We start from the raw sequence: 20,197 nt of genomic DNA, 5'->3' as shown, positions 1-20,197 counted from the left end.
CATCGAATAAATATTCAGTCTTTATTTTTTTTGTGCCAAAGCCGTAAGATGATCTTATTGGACGTTGTCAAATGTCCTCCATGTTGTCGAATTCGCCATCTCGTAAGCTCTGATTGGCCTAGAAGGCTGCAACGGCTTCTCTGATTGGCTCAAAATGCCGTCATTACGGAATGCGACAATACGGCGGAATTTGTCCATCTCCAGGATACCTTAGAAGGGTGGTAGTTTAGGCTATAGTTTGGTATTCCACAGCCCCGTACGAGTAAAGGCGCAAAGGAATTAACGAGGACTACGAGAAATAGCCCTTGCCCATGTTCCTCGTCGTCTGGTCTGCTTTTGCGCTTTTACTCTTATTTGTCCAGGATAGCATTCCGTAAAATATACTGTGTGCACGTGGGAAAAAGTTACTTGCTCATTGTACACAGAAAAAAAGAGAAAGAAACCGAAAGTACAACGAAGCGAACATTGCGTTGTAATGGGAGGCTGAAGTGGACAGGCAAGCAAGCGCTTTGTGTATAGCCCCTTCGAGGCATCGTCAAGACAATTACTGTCTATAGATAGTTGCACACAGCTGCAAAAGGAATCCATTATCCGTGACCAGCGGACTGTGAAGGGACGCGGTGCGTTGCTGCTAGAGAAAGAAAAAAAAAAAGGCTCTTCAAAGACAGCATCGCCGGCACACTCCTTATCGGATCGCAGATAGAATTTCAAGTGGTCCGCAAACGATGGCTCTCCTTTTGTCAACGGTCGCTCGCCGAGACAGAAAAGAAAAGAGGAAGAAAAATAACGAAAGCGCAGTCACCGAGGGCAGCAAAAAAGGAAAGAAAGAAAAAGTGAGCAAAGCGGTACAGGTAATAAGGTTGCCCGCAGTACTTGCATTCAAAGCACGCCGGTGGTTTGGAAGACATGCAGCGTCGCCCTGAGGCTACCAGAAAATTTCAGCTGCCGGAGCAGACGACGCCAGCTGGAAAATATCGCGCGTCGTCTGCTTAACTGTGTACGCATTTCTGAAAAAAAATTGTGGATGCGGCCTTTGGACCGATCGACACGGCCACTTCAAGGTTCCTTCCTTACGAGGCTGGATCGAGTCCAAAGTGGCAAAGGAAGAAAACGACACTGGTGATAAGGAGGCTCCTTTCTCCACTTTTCCTTTTTTTCTTTTTTTTCCGTGACTCACTCGAAGACGCTATCCACAAAGTACGCATACCACGACGCAAGCACGTGAACCCTTGACTGTTGCTGCCGCGATATGAGGTGACAGAGTGTGGAGAAAACGCGCAAAATCAAAAAACGGGAAGAAATTGAAATCAGCCGAGTCAGCCTTTCTTTTTTTATTATTGCTAGATTTCAAAGAGCGCCTGCGCATAGAATGTACTGGTTCGTGACCTCCGAAATCGAAGCCTTTTAAGCGTGGAGTCTTGTGCGCGAAAACGCGGTCACTGCATCGCCTAACACTGGACAAATGCGGGACAACATACGTGTCTCGTTTTGCCGCCAGTTCGAGAATTTTTTGCCGAGTTCATTCTCCACGTGAAGTCAAACATGGCCTCCGAAATCGCACGAGGTGTGCGCGCGCCACCGTATCTCGGAGGCCATGTGGCTGACATCGCGTAGAGAACGAACTCGGGCAAAATGTGGTGCATGTGCTCGAACTGGCCGCAAAACGAGACACGTACGCTCTCCCGCATTTGTCCAGTCTTAGATGCAGGGACCGCGTTCTCGCGCCTTAGCCACTAATAAGAACAATAAGCGTCGAAACATTGCGGGATCAGCGGGTTCGGCGAGAAAGTCGAGCTTCAGCGTAGTTAGCTTGAAACCATGGAGTAAAAGATTACAACACTTAAGTTGGCCGCGTACATTGTTATTGTACTTGTATTCTTGTTGTATTTTCAGTGTGTGCGTTCTTGTTGTTGTTGTTGACCTGCGTAGTTGTGGCGCAAACCCACAGTGGGGGATTGGTCATGAATCGGGTGGTTAAATTAGGTGTTTAAAAACAAGGTAGTTAAAAATTTGAATTCCTCCGGTCAAGCGACCTGCATGAACGCCTGTGACACTTACAAGTTCTTTCGTGTGTGTGTTTCCTTTCTTCATTTTCTTTCTGCATTCTCCCTTTCTTTCTATGCATGCGAATTTTTTTTCTCTTTCTGTCTCCCCTTACCCCTTCCCCAGTACAAGGTAGTAAACTGGATATCTATCTTCCGGTTAACCACCCTGCCTCTCGTATCTCATTTATCTCTCTCTCTCTCATAATTCGAACGTTAGAACTTAGAAATTAAAAATTTTGTGAGAGGAAAAAAAGCAATCAGAAGTCTGTTCTGTATTTTTTTATTGATAATGATTATTTAATCCTGTATGTTGCGATATTAATATATGATTTGTTTGATACATTTTATATGGGCGCACCTTATCGTCCGTCCGCTTTGCAATATACTATGTACCTTGATGGTAAACTGACGAACTAAATAAACATTACAGCTCAAATCTACGCTGCACTCAAGAGATGTCGAGCTTTTTTTTTAACCAGATTCCGCACCCCGGCCATGAACTTTTGAAGTCGGCCGCACGCAACACCACAGCGTTGAAGTCCTTTGAAGCCAGTGCGTTGCCACGCAGTCGGACAACCGGTGCTGCCAAATTCGTATCGCACAACTGCGCACGTCTTCGTGGTCGAGGTGGTTACACAGGTGGCAGACGAGCTTTCCTATCGCATTCTGAACACGGACACAGCCGCGCCGCCATTTTCAGCTGCCCATTTCGAGCAGACGACGCCAGGTGCAAAAAAGAACCGCGCGTCGATTTTTCTCTTGTATGCCTTCGTTAAAAGAGTCTGAGCTTACTCTAACGACCGACGGATTCGCAACTACAGAAATCTATACCTGGAAAACAGATCAGAGACATAATCGCTTTTCAAGTCGGTTCTAATTACTGACTGGTATACGTTACGGACACGAAAACCCTTTTGTTTTCTCTTTTTTTTTTTCAAATGTCACGTCTGGACGCTCAAAGCAGCATTTTCATGTGCCCGGACAAGTTAAGCTTTGTTTCTCACGTCTGTCATGTTAAAATCTCATTTTCTTTGCCCAAGCGCAGAAATCACGGCTCAAGGTGTAACGTGGTGTCTTGGGTTTCCATTTCATTGCTCCATCCTAGATCTTTTAAGCGTAATTTCGGGGTACTCCATAAATGCGCTTCATAGGGCTGTCTTTCGCCGTCTGTGGCAACAGAGCAGCAAAGACGTCGAAAGCTAACGGGAATAATTAAACCACTTCCATGCGTTTCCGCATGCAGTTGACTTCAACTGAGTGCAAGCTAGTAATTTACGAAATCACTTCCAAGTAAATGTTTGAACGTATATACTGAAATAAATTTGCATTTTCATGTACAACGTGTACTATACATAATGTACTGTGCAGTTTTCTTTGATTATATAGAGTTGGATTGTATGTACTTATTGGTTATGCCCATCTGGTGCTCACGATACCGTACATAAAGGTCCTGTAGATACACTATTTTACTCACTGTATTAAATACTTTGCAAAAAAATAAGAATAAAAGAAGGACACGAAGGCTCAGTGGCTATGGCTTTGTGCTATTGAGAACGAGGCCGTGGGTTCGACTCCCGACCACATTTCCATGAGGGCGAAATGCAAGTGCAATTACAGGTGGTCAAAACTAACAACCCTTCATGCAGAACTCAAAAAGTTATATGTTCCCCTGACATATCGCCAGCTGTGTACTCATGCTGCCAAAATCAGTTTTTTTTTCTTCTAGATATCGTACACACATACGACAAGCAGCCACCGCGGCCAAAAACAGCAACGGTCAGTCGACAGCTGCGCTTATTTGGCGTCCACCCCGAATGAGCAGGCCGAAATATATGCCACAGCCGGGTGCTCTTTTAATCAAGAAGCAGCTTTCCGCGGGGATGACCCACACTGCGTGACCCAGCGTGCATGCGTTATCGAGGTGGCGGTTCCGGCCGACGACGAGCAATTTCGGGAAGCGCGCCGGTCGTTCATTCAGCAAAAAAATCGATGCGGCGTCGACGACCGAAATACGCAGCTGCGGCGCGCCGTCCCAACTTCTGGAACCTACACGACCTTTCCGCAGCAGACGAAAACTTAAGCCGTCGCTTAGAAAGACCGTATCTGGAAAATACCTGTATTGCCCTATCTGCTTGAAATGGAAAACTTCCCAATTCGTCTGCTCATTGAACCACTGCCCCCTTTATTATTTTTTTTTCTCAGGAAAGTCCCATTACCTTCCATTTCCTCTTAATGACAAAAAGTACACCACCGTGAGCCGGCTTTTCATTTTTATCCGTGCGCGTACTTGATGTTCAACAAAAATGCAGCTTTCGTTTTCTGTACCCTCTCTCTTTCTCTCGCTGTGGCGCTGAAAAAAAAAAAGCGCGCTCTTGTGACGTCAAGAATCACATGCTAGCTCGGCAAGACGTCACCGTCGTCGTCTGCTACAAATCGTCTGCTCGAAACACTCCCGGCCGTTTATCGGGGTCACCGGGTGTGAGATGCAATATATGCGACCATCGCCTCTCCGCGAGGTGTCGAATACGCGCGTTAGTTCTGAATGAAAATTTTCATCTTTTCAGCTTTAATGAAATGCGCTTGTTTCTTTTCATCAGAACACGAGCGAGTTTCAAGTGTGCGCAATCTGAATGTAAGCTAGTCAATAAAATGTGCACTGTAATAATAATAAAGTACACGTTCCGAAACTCAGCTGCGCAACACGAAACAAACTGAGGAGCTGCATTTCGGTCACCGATTGTCGTCCGAATCGGGCAAAATACTGAACGTCGAATTCCGAAAAATGTTTGAATGTAAAATATTTTCGAAAGATGGTGTGTTACTTCGAAGACAGTTCAATCCAAGATACAGTTCCCCAAGAAGTTCAAAACACAAGGCCAAGTACTACCTTAAGTTAGCTCACAGGATCAGCCGTTTTTCCAAGTATAAGCATTTGACATTTATGCATGCCTAATGTCAAAAACACCATGGTGTCGCCATAAATTTGAAAGTATCCCACTAACTCTTTTTTTAGTGAGTATTACGAGCTAACTGGAATACCAAGTCTTCAAAGTTTGGTAGGACGTATCGTAAGAGTGGAAGCTCTTTGGGATGAGCGCAGGCCAGGTTTGAGAACTACGAGGAGTCTCCGAAGCTCCAAATTAAAGAAAAGCTTTATTGCTTTTGAATATACTTATGAAGCAAAATTTCGGAAACTTAAAACATCGAGTTTCCAACATATGAACTCTGATATAGAAACTGACGAAGCAATTGTGTGAGCGATTGTGGTTATAATCTAGTTTTAATGGTTAACATTTAATTTGTTCTCCAGTGTTCAAAGTGGCGAAAATCACCACGATAATTTGCAGTTCACGTAAAATTTTTTAGTCATTTACGCAAGTTATGCAAATGATTTACTCATGAAATAGTCCATATACGTAGTCATAAGCCAATAGAAGATTTATATTCGGTATAAATGCTTTATTAGGGACGCTGCTTATACAATTCTACGACCTTCTTCCGAGTCCTCAATTTGTCGGACCACTCTTGCAGATAATAACGTATGTATGTATGTATGTATGTATGTATGTATGTATGTATGTATGTATGTATGTATGTATGTATGTATGTATGTATGTATGTATGTATGTATGTATGATGTATGTATGTATGACGACCCCTTCCGGTGGAAGTTGCCAACCTGTTCCTTCCGTTCATTATCTGTCTGATTTTGTTTCCAAATTAAATGTGATGAGCCTGTACATCCATACACACACACACACACACACACATACATGCACACCAACACACATCATGCTGCAACTTTTACGGAATTAAATTGGCGCAGCGCTAACATTTCTCGCCGCATACGGCTGGTAGGACCTGTGGGTCCACCGAGTTGACAAACCCGTGACGTACTCCTCCCCGCAAGAACAGAAAGAGAAAAAAGAAAAAAAGAAAAAGGTGGAAAGGAAAACGCCTCTTTAGGCGCTAGCTCCGGGAGATGATCCCCGGAAACCGGGGCGGAGGCAAGGGAACGCCCTAAAATAGGCACTCCGGACGAGACGGCGTCAAACCGGGGAGAAAAACGCAAGTACGAAACATATATGCGTGCGCGGGTGTACGAGCAACTTTGCTGGCCACGGTTGATCGCACTTTACATCCAAGCCTCGTTACAGCTAGGGCGACAAAATAACACGGAACTACACCGCAAAACGAGACGAGGAAACTTCAGTGAGTCACTGGGTACGGGTGACCCACCTGCCAATTAAAAGGACAGCGCTCGCAACAGCGTGTATGGTTAAATTTCGTTCCTATATGCATGTATTTAAATTTTATTACGACAGCGGTTCCGCAAATTCAGCGAGACTGTCGCGGGTTGCCATCAATTCCGCATTGCTCACATGTAACCGAAAGAAACGTCCAAAACCCGTTCCTTAAAAAACGACCGATTTGTTTGTACCGGTGATCTATCGCAAGTCCTTGCAGGAAAGCGGCACCGCAGGGTGCAGCTACTCATTTCGCTAGGCAGCCCCTGCCGCGCGCGCACAGTTTGATGCTTAGCCTCAACGCCTTTCGGAACAAACTCCTTGTGGAAGCGGATCAGGTTGGATTTGCCCGTTGAACTTCCCGTGCACTATAGCATCTAATATCGAATTGCACGAAAGCACACAAAAAAAAAAATAAGGAAAAGAAAGAGCGTACGCTCCAGACCGTGGTCGCGGCTGTTCCCAAGAGCCCAGCAGCCATCCCTGCCGATCGCTCTCCGAGCAGGAGGCTGCACCGCAGAGCTATCAATCGCTCAGTTTTCCCGAGAACCGAAAGACGAAAGGGCCAACCCAGCAATCGTGCTTCGCCACACAGCACCCGAGAGCGCTTGCTTGCTTCCATTCATCCCACAACGCCGCAGAGCTCGGGCGCGCGCGCGCCAGGTCTGTCCTCGCAAAAAAAGTGGGGCATGATTCAGACATGCGCCGACTCTGTGGTCGCGCCGGTTGCACGCGTATAAGACAGCGGCGATCCTGACCGCCGTGCCGGGTTCGTCGGTTAGCTCCCTTTCGAGATCAGCGTGGTTTCCTTTGACTCGCGAAGTCCAGGGGAAAAGAAAAAAGACCCCACTCGATGTTATCCCGGCCACGCCTCGATTAAAAAAAAGCTAGGTATATACATCCTAGCTCCACTTCGGAGCGGTTCTCTTTTTCTCTTTCTTTTATATACCTCCGTTCTTCGGTCCATCGTGCGACGCCCAGGTTCTGCAGCGCACAGCGTGTGGAAAAGAAAGAAAGCTCTCCCAGAGATAGAATGAGCGAACGAGAGAGTATGGCCGGGCGGCAAGCCAGCGGGCTAGCGCGCGCGGAGAGAAAAGCCGAGAAACGATTCCCCCCCCGGGTTCTTTCAGACGTACCGTGGTCGACGTCTTCGTCCATGGTTTCGATAATCCGGCCGTGGAACGCGGCGGGGTTATATCCGCAACCCGGAGTGAGCGAGCGTTTTTATCCACTGGACACCACCATCCTGGCGTTAGCCGGTCTTCGACGTTGCCGCCGCGGCCCCGTTGCTACGTTCATTTCGACGGGCGGGCAAAGCAAGCCTGCGCGACCGACGTTCGGACGGGGAGGAGCTGCCGGATATCAAGACGCGAGAGGAAGGGGAGAGGCGGCGACCACCAACCACGGCGGAAACGCCGGGAGCTCGTTTTCGCGGCTGTAGATAGTGCTTCCATCTGGTGGTGGCGAGATAAAACGGCCGCTCTCGCTGCTTGCGTCACGCCGGAAGCGGAAGTAGCCTGGAGCGAGCCGCGAATCGCACGTCCCGGTTTTCATAATCGGCGCTCCTTCAGGGGTTTTTGAGCTTACGTGAACTGTCAAGATACACTGAACGAAAAAGTGAATGCTGGGCAGTTTCGCGTTTGTAAAAAAGCGGGAATAACGCAGAGGCGTAGGAAAAAAAAAACTTTTGAAAACTGGCCAATATTTGCCTGAACAGAAGTTTCACGCCAGTAGAGTTCGTGGAAACCGATTTCACGAGAGCGCCACCGAATCTTCGTGAAGCCACGCTCGACTGAGAGACAGTAAAAATAAGGGAAGGCGGGGAGGTTAACCAGGTTTGTTACCCGGAGCGGGGCAAAGGGGATGAAGGATTGAAAGGAGGCAAAACGAGAGAGGCTTTACGAGCACAGTGGCAGACATAACGTATCTTTAACAGTCTTCCGAGGCCTAGGTGATTTGAAGTCGTAAAAGCCCACATAGATTTAGCTCTGCCACACTGAACTGAGTTCAACATCCAACGTCGTTTTCTCTAGAGCAGGCTCAACTGAATGGATGGCACATTCTTTACAGAGGCCAAAATCCCGAGTTACACTGTCTCGCTTGTTTACAAGCCCTTTGAATACACGACTGAAGCGTTTTCATTTGCAAGTGCCACCTATGATAAAAATTAGGTCAGAGAGGTAGCAGGTCGAAGAAGTGATAGTCAACTGGCACAATCATTGACACAGTTTAAGCTGTCAAAGCAGGAAACTTGCTGGAATTAAAACCATGGATTGGCGCAGATAATATGGCTTGGACCCTTAGTTCAGTGCTTGTCCTTGCTTTCCATCTTCAGCACTTTTTTTTTTTTTGTACCAATAGAACAATAAAACATATTACGACAACTAGCGTTGCACAGTGTAGAAGTTTTAAGAGTATGCTACCGAGTATATTCACCGACAATCTCTTCTCAGAATAGACAAAAAGCAATTAAATTCGTACGTAAGCAATTGTAAAACTGTTAGCGCCATGTAAATCCAGAGCTAAGTGCTTATCTTTCAATTGTAAAGTAATCATTTTCCTAAAGAAAGAAGCCTGATGAAAAACGAGTACCATGATAAGCTTCAAGAAGCCTCAAGTCATGTGGCCTTTTTATTAAGCACAGACTATGTACATATTCATATACCTTATAGGGCAATAACAATGTAAACCATAAGTATTTATATGACAGAGGGCGCCACAGTAACAAATGAACAGAAAAACTTCCATAAAATGTGACACACACCCACATACACAAAATAAAAGGGCTGATGACTCGCATGGCAATCACAGTACATTACGCTCTGAAGAAAAAAATGAATAAACACAGTTTTTCTCCAAACACACTTTTGTGAACAGCTCTTAAAACTCTCTTCTGTCTCAGTAATCTTTGTACACTTTTGTTGTCAACTCATGGGCAGAGGTGCCAAGTAACCAACATGTTCAATAGTTTTTCGAAGCCACCGTACATTCCTTGTCCCTTTTGATTTGTACTCCAACACCAAAATGCTGCAGCAATATCAAAACCCAACTTAGAGAACTTAAGAAGCAGACATATTTTCCAGCGCCATGCTCTCATGAGCTAGCCTATGGCGTGCAGTTCTTTCTAAAGTGCATTTCGGAATGTGACAATAAGAAATTATAAAGCCCTGCCCACTACTAAACATGAGGCGTGCACACCACTATGTGACGAGTGTCCTTGATAGCTCAGCTAGCTTCAGGCTTTCACACACCTTGCAATTATACACATTAAATGTGTTAAAAATTTCAGTGGCAGCATCAGTCAGCCATCAAACCTGCCTTAGAGGCTAACTGCAACAAAATGTTGGAGCACGTGGAAAGCCTAGTTTCAGACGGTGTAAATATTGAGCAGCCTTGGCACAAAACATTACGTTTGAAGGGCGAATGAATGCATAGCAAGAAGCTCACAAAAATATACACTTTTGATACTGAAACTAGAAAAAAGAAAGGAAAATGCTGCCATTATAACTCACTGGAAATCACACAGGATCCAAAATACTCAGAACCAGTGCAGATTCTCAACATGAGTTCCAAGTAGGTGGTACTTGCGATGTAGTGAAAATCTTGGAAATGGCCTAGGATTGGTATCATATCTGCTAACCACAAGGTGCAAGTTTCATATGCTTAGCTCCTATTTATAGGCTAGTAAAAATAAAATTAGGCAATTAGGTCTTGCAATGATTGCTTCAATTGCATACACAAGTCATTTTTAACCAACTTAGCCAAAGTGAAACTTTGTTGCAGTCAGCCTCCAACTTTATGCCTGACAGCTGTGTCACAAAAGAACGAACACCGTTTCAAAAGTGTTACATCGTGTCCAATCCACCCTCTGCATCACTACAGACTGTTAAAACAAACAACTCGAAGAAATGTGCATGGAACAACTTCTAGTGTCAGCTGTCCAGCGAGCGTAAGAAAAAAAAAACGAAAGGTGTCAAATTGCACATTTCTTTACAGATCTCAGAAATCTAGATTATTTAGGCAATCACCGTAAGATATCTACGATGCTAGTCACATTGCTTGCAATCACTGTGCAGCAATACACTTGAGAAGAGCTTGTCTAGTGGCCCCAAGAGTGTTCACCGGGTAAAAGTCACTCTTCCCTGATCGACCTCACCGTCTTCAAAGCAGGGTGCAAATGATGCATAGCAATCATTACAGGCCAATATAGCACATGAGAAGCATTGAAAGTACAGAAAACAGATATGCAAGCAACGCTCCTGGAACAAAGGAACACAAGGGCAAGCTTGAACATACTTGATTGTTCACAATGGAACAATCAAAGTATTGAACAGTCCACAACTGGAACTGATTCAGAAGTCTGTACTACGGGACATCAGAGGCCCTAATTTACCTTGCAATCATATTGCACAATAATAATGTGCTCTAGACATGAACAGTTTTCTCATGCAAACTGGTCCAAATTGACACTATATGGTTATGCGCTTACAATGGTGTTCTAGGCGCAGAAAGCAGTCAAATCTTTTGCAAACCGGACTGGTTACAATAGCTTGTATACTTATGATGATGTTGGAACCAAAGGAACAGAAATCCACAAGGCATCGACAGGCAATAATACAATGGCTGCTATGTCGATTTCTATACATTTCCGATGCAACAGTCGTTCCCAGTGGATGATTCTAACTGGCATGATAAGGATGTAAACAGCCTGTTGGCCATCGCGACAACATCCAGCCCAGGCCCAAACTGTTGCTTGTAGAAAATTCTCTTCGAAAAATAAACACCTGCCATGTAAGTTTCTTGTTCTCAGCTACTAACACCATCGCAAGGAACACAATAGGTGCTTCGCAGGAAACGTTTGTGGCAAGTTGACATATTGTAACAACGCGACAGCATTCCTGGATGTCCTCTTAAAACAATTTCACTTGATGATAGTTCCAAGTACTGTAGCATCCCGTAGAATGCGTTTGTAATAACAGTCACATACAAGTACTACGTGGCAGAAAGTCTCATAAAACCACACATGCACGATGCCCTAGTCAAGCACATAACAGATTTGACCATAGGAATTTCAAAAACATATGTGCAGACTTACACAACAAGCACACAGGGAAAACACGCAAGAAACCAGCAGTTTGGTGAACTGTAAAAAATTCGTTCACCGATCAGTAGCACAAGCCTGCAATGTTTGTAGCTTCAACTTCGTGTTACGACTCATTGTTATCGAGGTAAAGCGCGTTCAGTGGACACTACATTCTAAACCACCGTACAGACTATTGGACAACGTAAGCAACAAGCATGAAACATTCAGCAGTACGCAACTTCTCACTGGTCACAGCATGACACGGTCGTTCACTGGGCAGATACAAGAGTACCAGCACAGATAACTCGCAGCAAAACAACCAACAGAATGATATAAACGAACGCGATCTCACACACAAAAAAAGAAAAACATAGCGTAAATCTCTTGAGCAATTAAAGAACCGGTAAAGTAATTAAAAGACATGGAATGTCCCAACACAAATATCTATGAGTGAAAACAATGCATAATGATTACGTGAGCATGAACGAAACATCAGGCAGGCATTATAAAAATTAGGCACAAATGTATAGTAAACACAACAGGTCTTCTGTGCCCATAAATTGGAACTGCAATACAATAAAAACGACAAAAAAGAAAGTTGATGCAGACATATTTACATAAAACTAAAATGTGTAGGGGGCACATGAATATTGCTCATGAGAGCATGTGAGACCTTAGACCGAGCACAGCATTTTAAGTACTCACACCAAAAAACACATAGAGTCAAGCGTGCGATGAAGCCCTACGCCGCACAGGAAAGCTCAAATTAAGACCCCTGACAGCAGTGACATTGTTTCAAGTCACCAGCAAATCCACTAGTTGTCAAACACCAACGACTGCAAACCTCCCGGTGTAAATAATGGAGGATGCATTGCACCGCCACCAAAGTGTTAAAAAGCCCCATAGGAAATAAATGCGCCTGAATAGAAAGCACTCATGAAAATCATGTTTCATGCATATCACAGCTATTAAAGAATACAGTGGTGTTAAAACATTCGACAAGAACAATAACCTCCGACCTGTGTGGAATACCGGCAAAGACAATCTTGAAAACCCAAGACTATGTGCCTTCTTACATCATTACATTTATGGAAAAACGATCAGAGGCTAACCGACCTTGGCTCAACACATTTTGAAACGATACCAAGCAACCATTTGTGCTGCTAGCTTCAACTAGAGCCACACCGTCATCAAGCACACTAATACCGCTTGTCTGTAACCACAACCACGACCACGTTGACATCGAGCGGTTACAATTTCTCCGCTGCTCAGCCCTTATCGGGCGTGATCAAGCAACATTCGTGTCGAGGGCCATTCTAAGAAAAGTAACCATGTCTCAACATCAGGTTGGCTGGAATCTGAATGGTGTACTTAAAGAAAACCGTGCTTTACACAATGCTTGCTGGATGAATTCCAAAGAGCTAATGGATCAGTTGAAGGGCACAGCTGGAGCATATTTTCCACAAAAGGGCCCAACATGCCTCCAGTGTTTTACAGACAAGCTTGGTTTTCTGGGTTCAAGTGCCCAGAAGCAGAAAATTTAAGAAAAATGCTTATGAATCAAAATATAGCACACACACAAATGACGCAGGCCTTCACAGTGGAATCATGCTTCCACATCATTGCCATAATCAGCCTATGCACCTTACTAGGACTATTCCAATTCACCATGGGCAACATTTAATTTTGTAAGAAGCATGGAGACACTCGTGTGCAAATGACAAGCTTAAATACAAATTTTTGAAGGCACTGTAACAAACTTATACAGTGAACCATATATTTATTTTAACAACTTTAGATAAAAATTTCACGCTGTCACATTGTTCTCGCTTATATTTCACAGCAAGGCTGCATTTCTTGGTCCACATCATTAAAAACACATGAAATTGTTTTTTTCCTGGTTTGTCTCGACTTTCAGTTACCAAGCGTGACAAAACCATTTCACTTCTACGTGGCAGCTCGCTTCTACGTGCCCACGCAAAGACGCTTTAGAATAAAAGGAGGACTCACTGTCGACACAGTGTAATGCACTACCCAACGTTTTCACAACAAATCGACAACCATGATAACAGGACTCGAAGTCGCATTGCTTGAGACGGAACCATCTACAGTTCTCAAGAGCCTCAACAACAAACCGTTGCAGTACCTGGACCACCATTCACCAGCCTACACAAACATGTCGTATTGCATTAACAAGTCGAGGAAAGACCCCTACACATTAAACAACACTCGGCACAAAACACTGTTTTCACTGACATCAATGGATCTTCAAACGAGCGACATGGGAGTGTGCATATGCGATGAGAGCAGCGATGTGATGAGAAGCTCGCAATGTGCAGAAGGAAAGGCGAAGATGAAATGTCAACTGTAGATTTATTTTTGCTTTAGCATCACCAGACATGACTGTGCCATCAAAAAAGAAGAGGAATATCAGTCCCTTCACATGTCACCGCTACCTGGGTAACATACCATCTTTACCCAATTCTAATGCGCACCTTCTTTCCAAAAAAATGGGTTAGAAAATTACCTGCGAGTTACAATCGGGTACAAAACTAAAACCACGTTCGTGGTGTTGGCAGCAGCTTACCGTTGAAGCAATGCCAATGCCATTCTCTTCACAAAATGACAAAACTAAGTTTTCGTGAAAGTCAGCAATGATGAAACGCCACTTTCATATGAAGGCTAATTCAAGCAAGCTATTTTAGATGCTGAAAAGAGCCAGGGCAAATGTTTATGGTGTCCCGGAGATTTGCATGGCTTTGCAGGATGAACTGGCAAAGTGCTCGGTCAGGGTGTGGGCCACTATACCATTCTGAATTGTTGCAGAGTCGTTATAGGTTAAATTGAATAAAAAAAAAAAGTAAAAGAGTTAGTCACTATAAATGGTTATGAATAGTCTTTTTCACATAATAATAATAATAATAATAATATATTGTAAAATAAAGAAGAAATGGCATAGGTTCAGAAAAGTTAAATAGGAGGGAGCAAGAAAAGAGAGCAAATTAGTAAGTCGCCATAAGGTCCACGACAGAGTGGAACATACAGCGACAAAAAGTGAAGACAACTCGCACCATACACTACAGTGAATGCAGACACATGCGTGCATGTTGAGTTTCGAACCCGTACATTTGGGACCTGATCCGAGATGAAGAGGCGCAGAGAAGTCATTGAGGAAATGTGGAATATGGAACGCACCGCACCTCATCGAGAATGGAATGTTGCGGTCCATACAAAATTATAAAGAGCTGTCTGTCAGCGGCGACAAACATCATTTAAGTCGGAATAAGTTTTCAGTCTGTAAAAACTCTGCAGGTTTATTCCAATTGCGAGAATTGGAGGCATGTCACTTTTTATTCATTATAAGATTGGGTGCATATTAGAACCGGGTAAATATGGTACTTGGCCAAAGGTTGTATGTAAATAAGTGCGCTTCTGATCAAATCCATGCAAACAGATGAGACAGCCATAGAGTTTAAATGTTTTTGAAATGCCACTAAGCCACAATAAATGGCGCTGTTGCATCACAGCCTCTTATATTAGCTTCAAGCAATAGCTTGGAGATGATCCATTTTGCAGAAATGGACATTTACATGTGCCGCTATGTGGCTAGGGACAAAACAACATTAGAGAGAACGCCGAAGTTCTTGTCACAGGGCACGCAAACTATAAAAGTCGCTTCACCTCAACGAATAGGACGGAGTGACATTTATCAGCGTGCAAGAGATCGCAAAAATATAAATGTAACACAGTTTGTCCATATAAGAGTGTAACTGCAAAATATACAGTGTGACAAGATCTCCAGGCATGATCAACCGTTTGACGGAAGACAAAGTCTGGTCAGGCAAAAGCATGTTAAAGAAAAGGTCTGGTTACCGACAGTCATAGTGTATACCTGATGCTTCTGCTTCGCACAAGGTTCTGGGTTTGAGCACTGGCTGCATGGGTGGAATGCAATAGCACACGTGTGCTGCGCTTTAGACACATGCTTAAAGACGGCCAGGCAGTCAAAATTAATTGGAAGCTCCTTATTACATAGTCTCTCATTAAGCATTGCTTTAAATTGTTAAACCACATTGGTGATTGTAACTGATGTTACAATATCGGAAGTTCAGTGCAGAACTCTTGTTCACAACAAAGGTTCTGTACGTAACTTAAACGACGGTTCCACGTGGAACAGGGAGCATCAAACACTCAACATAACTGTCGGTGAATCATACTCTTGTGTGAAGAGGCTTCCAGGTGCACCTAAAAAAGATCAATCACCTTCCTTACAAAATATACAGGATAAACCTGTCTGAATCTCATCTGGTTTTGAGATGCTGAAGTGCCGGCGATATAAAGTTCCGGGGTATCCTCAATCAGACGGGCATGCCAAGCGAAGATGGACAAAGGGCAAAAGCTGTGGACCTCAGACACTGCATTCAGCCGGCTGCACATAATGAGAGACATGACAGTGTTCTGCATTAAGCTATTCAACCAACAAATTTCACAAGACTTTACAATCAAGCTCGTTTCCCGCACCACTGACTTTGTAGAGCTTTCACGAGCAGATGATGTGCACAGCAGCGAAGTGTTTATTGTCTAGCATTGCTTCATTCTGGATGGTTGTCAGCCTAAAGGTAGAAGGGAGTGGGGGGACGGGGGCTGCTTTGTAGGCCAGCTGATAATTATGGAAACGTTGCATTGTCACTTGGAAATGTAATTAAGGAGGTGGATGTCGTAGTTGGAAAAGTCAGCTGCCTCACTGGATAAGGAAGAGTGTCAAGAGAATGACTGCCTTTGCCAAGCACTGACCTCCTCCCACAGCATGCTAGTTCTCAGCAATTGCCACGATTGTTGCCTGAGCTTATTTGGTCATCTACTCCCAGGTGCCTTCGATGCGCCACTTGCTGCAGGAATACAACGAATAGGACACTCCGCCTAGTCCAATTCTAAAGTAGCATGCTCAATGCCGCATGCCACAGCTGCAACAAGCAGCCACATAAGAGCACGTAAAGTGAACTAATTTCATGCCACCGGGCTTCATAGTTACATACGAAAGTGTGTCGAGCGATTCATGTCACCAGGCTTCAAGACCTCAATAAGACTTGACGCTTAGCACACTATGGTGTCTCTCATTATTTGCAGTAGATGCCCAATAGTACACTGATCACACATCATCCACTTAAGACCCACACACGAGCATTCACGGCACTTAAAAAAAAAAAAAAGACACGAAAGCAGCGGACCACCACCGGCATTAGGACGGCTCCGTCTTGAAGACACGGGAGCCGCCCAGGTCGTTGAGGAGTCCCCGGCCATCGTCCATGAGGTTAGACTCGCTCGCAATGTTGTTGCCGCTGTCGAACAGGCTAGCCGACAGGTTGACCAGCGACAGATTTGGGGCGCTGGCCAGGTCGCTCAGGTTCATGTTTAGGTCGCCCGAAGTCAGCGCAATGTCGTTGGGGTCAATGCCAAGGTCGAGGCTGTCCAGCTTCTCGGCCGTCTCGACCACCTCCGGCTCGAAGGCGGGCGGTGCCACTGCGCCCACTTCGCCGCGGTACTGTGGGTTGACGGGTGTGAGCTGCGTCATCGTGGTTGCACCGGCCTGCTGCATCATGGGGTGCTGCTGCTGTTGCATTGCCGTTGCTGCAACCATGGCCTCGGGAACAGGGCTACGACCTGTGAATTGTGCAATAGAATACCCTTTATGTAACCACATCTTCGCTATCGCTCGTTATCAGCACGCAATTGTGCCACTGCCACAATCCTTAGGCAGCTTGAAAAACAAGATAAGAACAGTGTAATCCCGCCACCTGCCTTCCAGCCATCACATCATAGCAAGCAATATTGCCATATTTTTACATCATGCTACCCCCTCCCACCCCCAGCTATGTCAAAGAAACCAAACAACTGCCACACCACAAAATACTTTATAAAAACTGACATGGCATGGAAGCCTACTGACAAGCAGGAACTGTCGGGAACTTGGTGCTAAAGAATCGTGGAATGTACAGAGCAGAACAGAGGATAGAAAGACAAGTGATCTATGCTGCAGAACAAGCTGCACAAAAATATAATAAAAAGAAAAGAGAAGAAAAAAAGGAGAGAGCACAAATGTGGGCATGCAGGACAAGGTACCTTGTCCTACCTACACTTAAGGCTCACTCACACCAGCAACTGACAGCGGTCGCACGACCAACTCGGTCACAAAGCGACCAGTTGCAAATTCTCGAAAAGCTATTATTTGGGTCAGTCGCTCACAGCTAGATTTTTCAGTCGCGCGACCGTGGTTGCAAAACTGCTAAACCAATAAGAGGTGCACCTAAAGTTACGTTATCCTGTGTTTTCATCCAGCGCCCTCATGCGTCGCACCAAACGCAATGTCCACGCCACCATGGCAGACTGCCAGCCTGTAATGGGTGTCTCGCCTTGTGATAGTGGGGCACAGCAGCTCCAGCAACTTGTAAAATGTACACGGTAGCATTCGCAGGGAGCTAAACAGCAGCAAAAGAAAGCACAGAAATTATGCACCAATCCCTACGCAACGCGAACTAGAAATTACAATTTACTCTCGATAATACTCCTCGTCATGCATGCGGAGTTCGCGCAGGAGGCGGCTTGTGCGGCCGGCCACTTATCGTGAATGGAGGCACGAGCACACCAACTAGCGTCGCTTTTTCTTAGGAGGCTTCCGCGCTGTCACAGCTAACACCGCAGCAGAGCACGTCAGCACAGTAACATCTTCCTCATCGCTCAAATAAAAATCCATGGCTGTTGCCGCAACTCGAAACCAGTGAAGTGTGCACAAACTGCGTAGATCCCAAGAGGTCTTGCTGAGACAATAACCCCCAGGATTGCGACTTGCAGGTCGCGCTTGGTTGGCCTTGCCGTTGCGAGCATCAGTCACCTTCAGTCGCTTTTCGGTTGACAGTCGCAAATGGTTGCGTGACCTCCTCAAGTCGCCGGTGTTTAAGCCTTTAGTCCCCATCATTATCTTTTGTTACATAGTGCAGGAGACAAGCCCTTCATTACGAAGAGCAGAAGACAGGACAGAGTGCGGACAGATTGTGTCCAGTCCACACATTGATCGTTTTCAGAAGTGTGTGATCCGAGGACGTACCTCACCTTATCCATACTTAAATATCAGTCTCCTGCAATGTGTAATCAAGGTCACCTTATTGTGTCCACCACTTCGCCTCTGTCTAGACTCCTGCACTATGCAATCAAAGATACTACTGGTAACATTCTAGTGATGTGGTGGCGGCATGTGGCTTTGTGGTGTTTCAGTACGCAAGCACTGTTCCTGCAACTGGAGTCTCTTGCAACAAGGGTTCATTTTGCCATATGACAGACAAAAGTCACACATGTGGAAAAACTGTTGCATTCTACTGGCACTTACACACCTAGGAATGTTTCAAACAAGTGGTAGAAGAAAAAAAAGGGGGGGGGGGGAATATGGAAGGAAAGAAGCAAGACAAAAATGTCTCTCACCGCTCTCAGGCCTGGCCTGAGTTCTGACCGCCTGTCGCATAGTTCTAGGCACGGACATCACTGGTGCTATAGGATCGGGAGGGCACAGTCGAGATGCCCACGTGCAAGGGCCGGGAACGTGGCGAAAACGGCAGGCAAGACAGAAGATAAATGCAGAAGGGTGCAAAGAAAAAAAAAGAAAAGAAACAAAGGCACTGAGGAAAAAGAATGCAAATTGTGGTGCTGTTATTAGTGAGTTTAGCCTTCCAATAAACTCATTGTTTACGGTACTCCGTAAACTATAATAATGTTACGGAATACCGGAATATCAGTAAATTTAAAGTGGCAGCACTGGTAGTGCCATCTTGTGACACTTTTATCAACCACAACTATAGGTTGGCGCACTTGCTCACACTCAATTTAAAGGTGTGTGTGAATGCGAGTGAATGCCAGTTAGTGTGAATGGACGTATGAATGTGACTGCCTGTCAGAATGTACGTGCATGTAAGCAAGTGTCAGCGAGTATGAGTGGTCGTGAGTATGAATGTGAGTACAAGGCGTTAGTGCGAACGTGAGTGAGTATGAAGCCTGAAAAAAATAATAGTGAGCGAGTATGAGTGAGTGTTCACTTATACTGCCGACGTATGACCACAACACATTGGAAATGTTCTGTTTCACCAGTTTTTCTGTAGAAGAGAAAATGAAATTAAGTGTGGCAATGCTAATGGTTGTTGCTGCCAATGCTTCTGCAGCAGCAGATAGACCAAACATGCTTGTCACAATAGGTTTCGTGTGCTATAGTTGACGTCAGTGTCACAAGGTGGAGCTACAAGTGTTGCTACACACATCTGTGCCTTTGATGTTCGGTATTCCATACAATACCATGTTTACAGAAAGGCTAAAGCTTCATTAACTCTATGCAGACGAGGGCACAGCCATAACCGCACAACTCAAGATAATGAAACAAGGCCAAAAGTTCTAAATTATGGTGCATGCAAGGATCAGTTAGCATCCCATATCACTACCCTGCACCTATGAATCACCCGGGCGTGCAATGTGAATCAAAATTATGTGCAAAGAAAAACAGAGGGGAAGGAGAAAGCTTATGTTTCAAGCACTCTAGTCAACTCACCATGTACAATCATGGACAATTGAAAAATGAACAGAAAAACATATTGTGTAGAGCGCCTCTTACAATATATAACTTGGAAGTAAAGATTTTGCATTGCTAGTTATTCAGTCACCAAAGATAGTGTAACATTTAAACTAAGTGTAGAAGCCAAAGTCACGTTGTCATCAGACAAACTAGGCTACCTTGTTCTAACGAAGCTGCACCTGACACAAAAATGCCTTTGTTATATTCAATATTC

At 44.8% G+C, this 20,197-nt stretch overlaps 2 protein-coding genes across 5 annotated transcripts in view; both read right to left on the bottom strand.

Moving 5' to 3' along the window:
- Myo81F (unconventional myosin 81F) overlaps positions 1-8,809 on the bottom strand; it is a 124,817-nt gene extending 116,008 nt beyond the window's left edge. The window contains exon 1 of the mRNA XM_050192564.3: positions 7,429-8,809. Coding sequence (XP_050048521.1) covers positions 7,429-7,450 — 22 coding nt within the window. The 5' untranslated portion in view covers positions 7,451-8,809. The remainder of the gene's footprint in view (positions 1-7,428) is intronic.
- Positions 8,810-8,889: 80 nt separating this feature from the next.
- Positions 8,890-20,197, bottom strand: part of LOC126544981 (embryonic polarity protein dorsal-like) — a 28,900-nt gene continuing 17,592 nt past the window's right edge. For 3 of the 4 annotated variants that reach the window (XM_050192566.2, XM_055078043.1, XM_055078042.1), the window contains 2 exons: positions 18,849-18,914; positions 8,890-17,036 (listed from right to left, as the gene is read on the bottom strand). In XM_050192566.2, coding sequence (XP_050048523.1) covers positions 16,615-17,036; positions 18,849-18,914 — 488 coding nt within the window. In that variant the 3' untranslated portion in view covers positions 8,890-16,614. The remainder of the gene's footprint in view (positions 17,037-18,848; positions 18,915-20,197) is intronic. The other variant, XM_050192567.2, reaches the window with a different exon arrangement.

Source organism: Dermacentor andersoni, chromosome 10, assembly GCF_023375885.2.
Source record: "Dermacentor andersoni chromosome 10, qqDerAnde1_hic_scaffold, whole genome shotgun sequence".
Classification (NCBI taxonomy): domain Eukaryota; kingdom Metazoa; phylum Arthropoda; class Arachnida; order Ixodida; family Ixodidae; genus Dermacentor; species Dermacentor andersoni.
The sequence above is the reverse complement of the archived record's forward strand: the minus strand, read 5'-3'. Positions and strand labels throughout refer to the sequence as shown.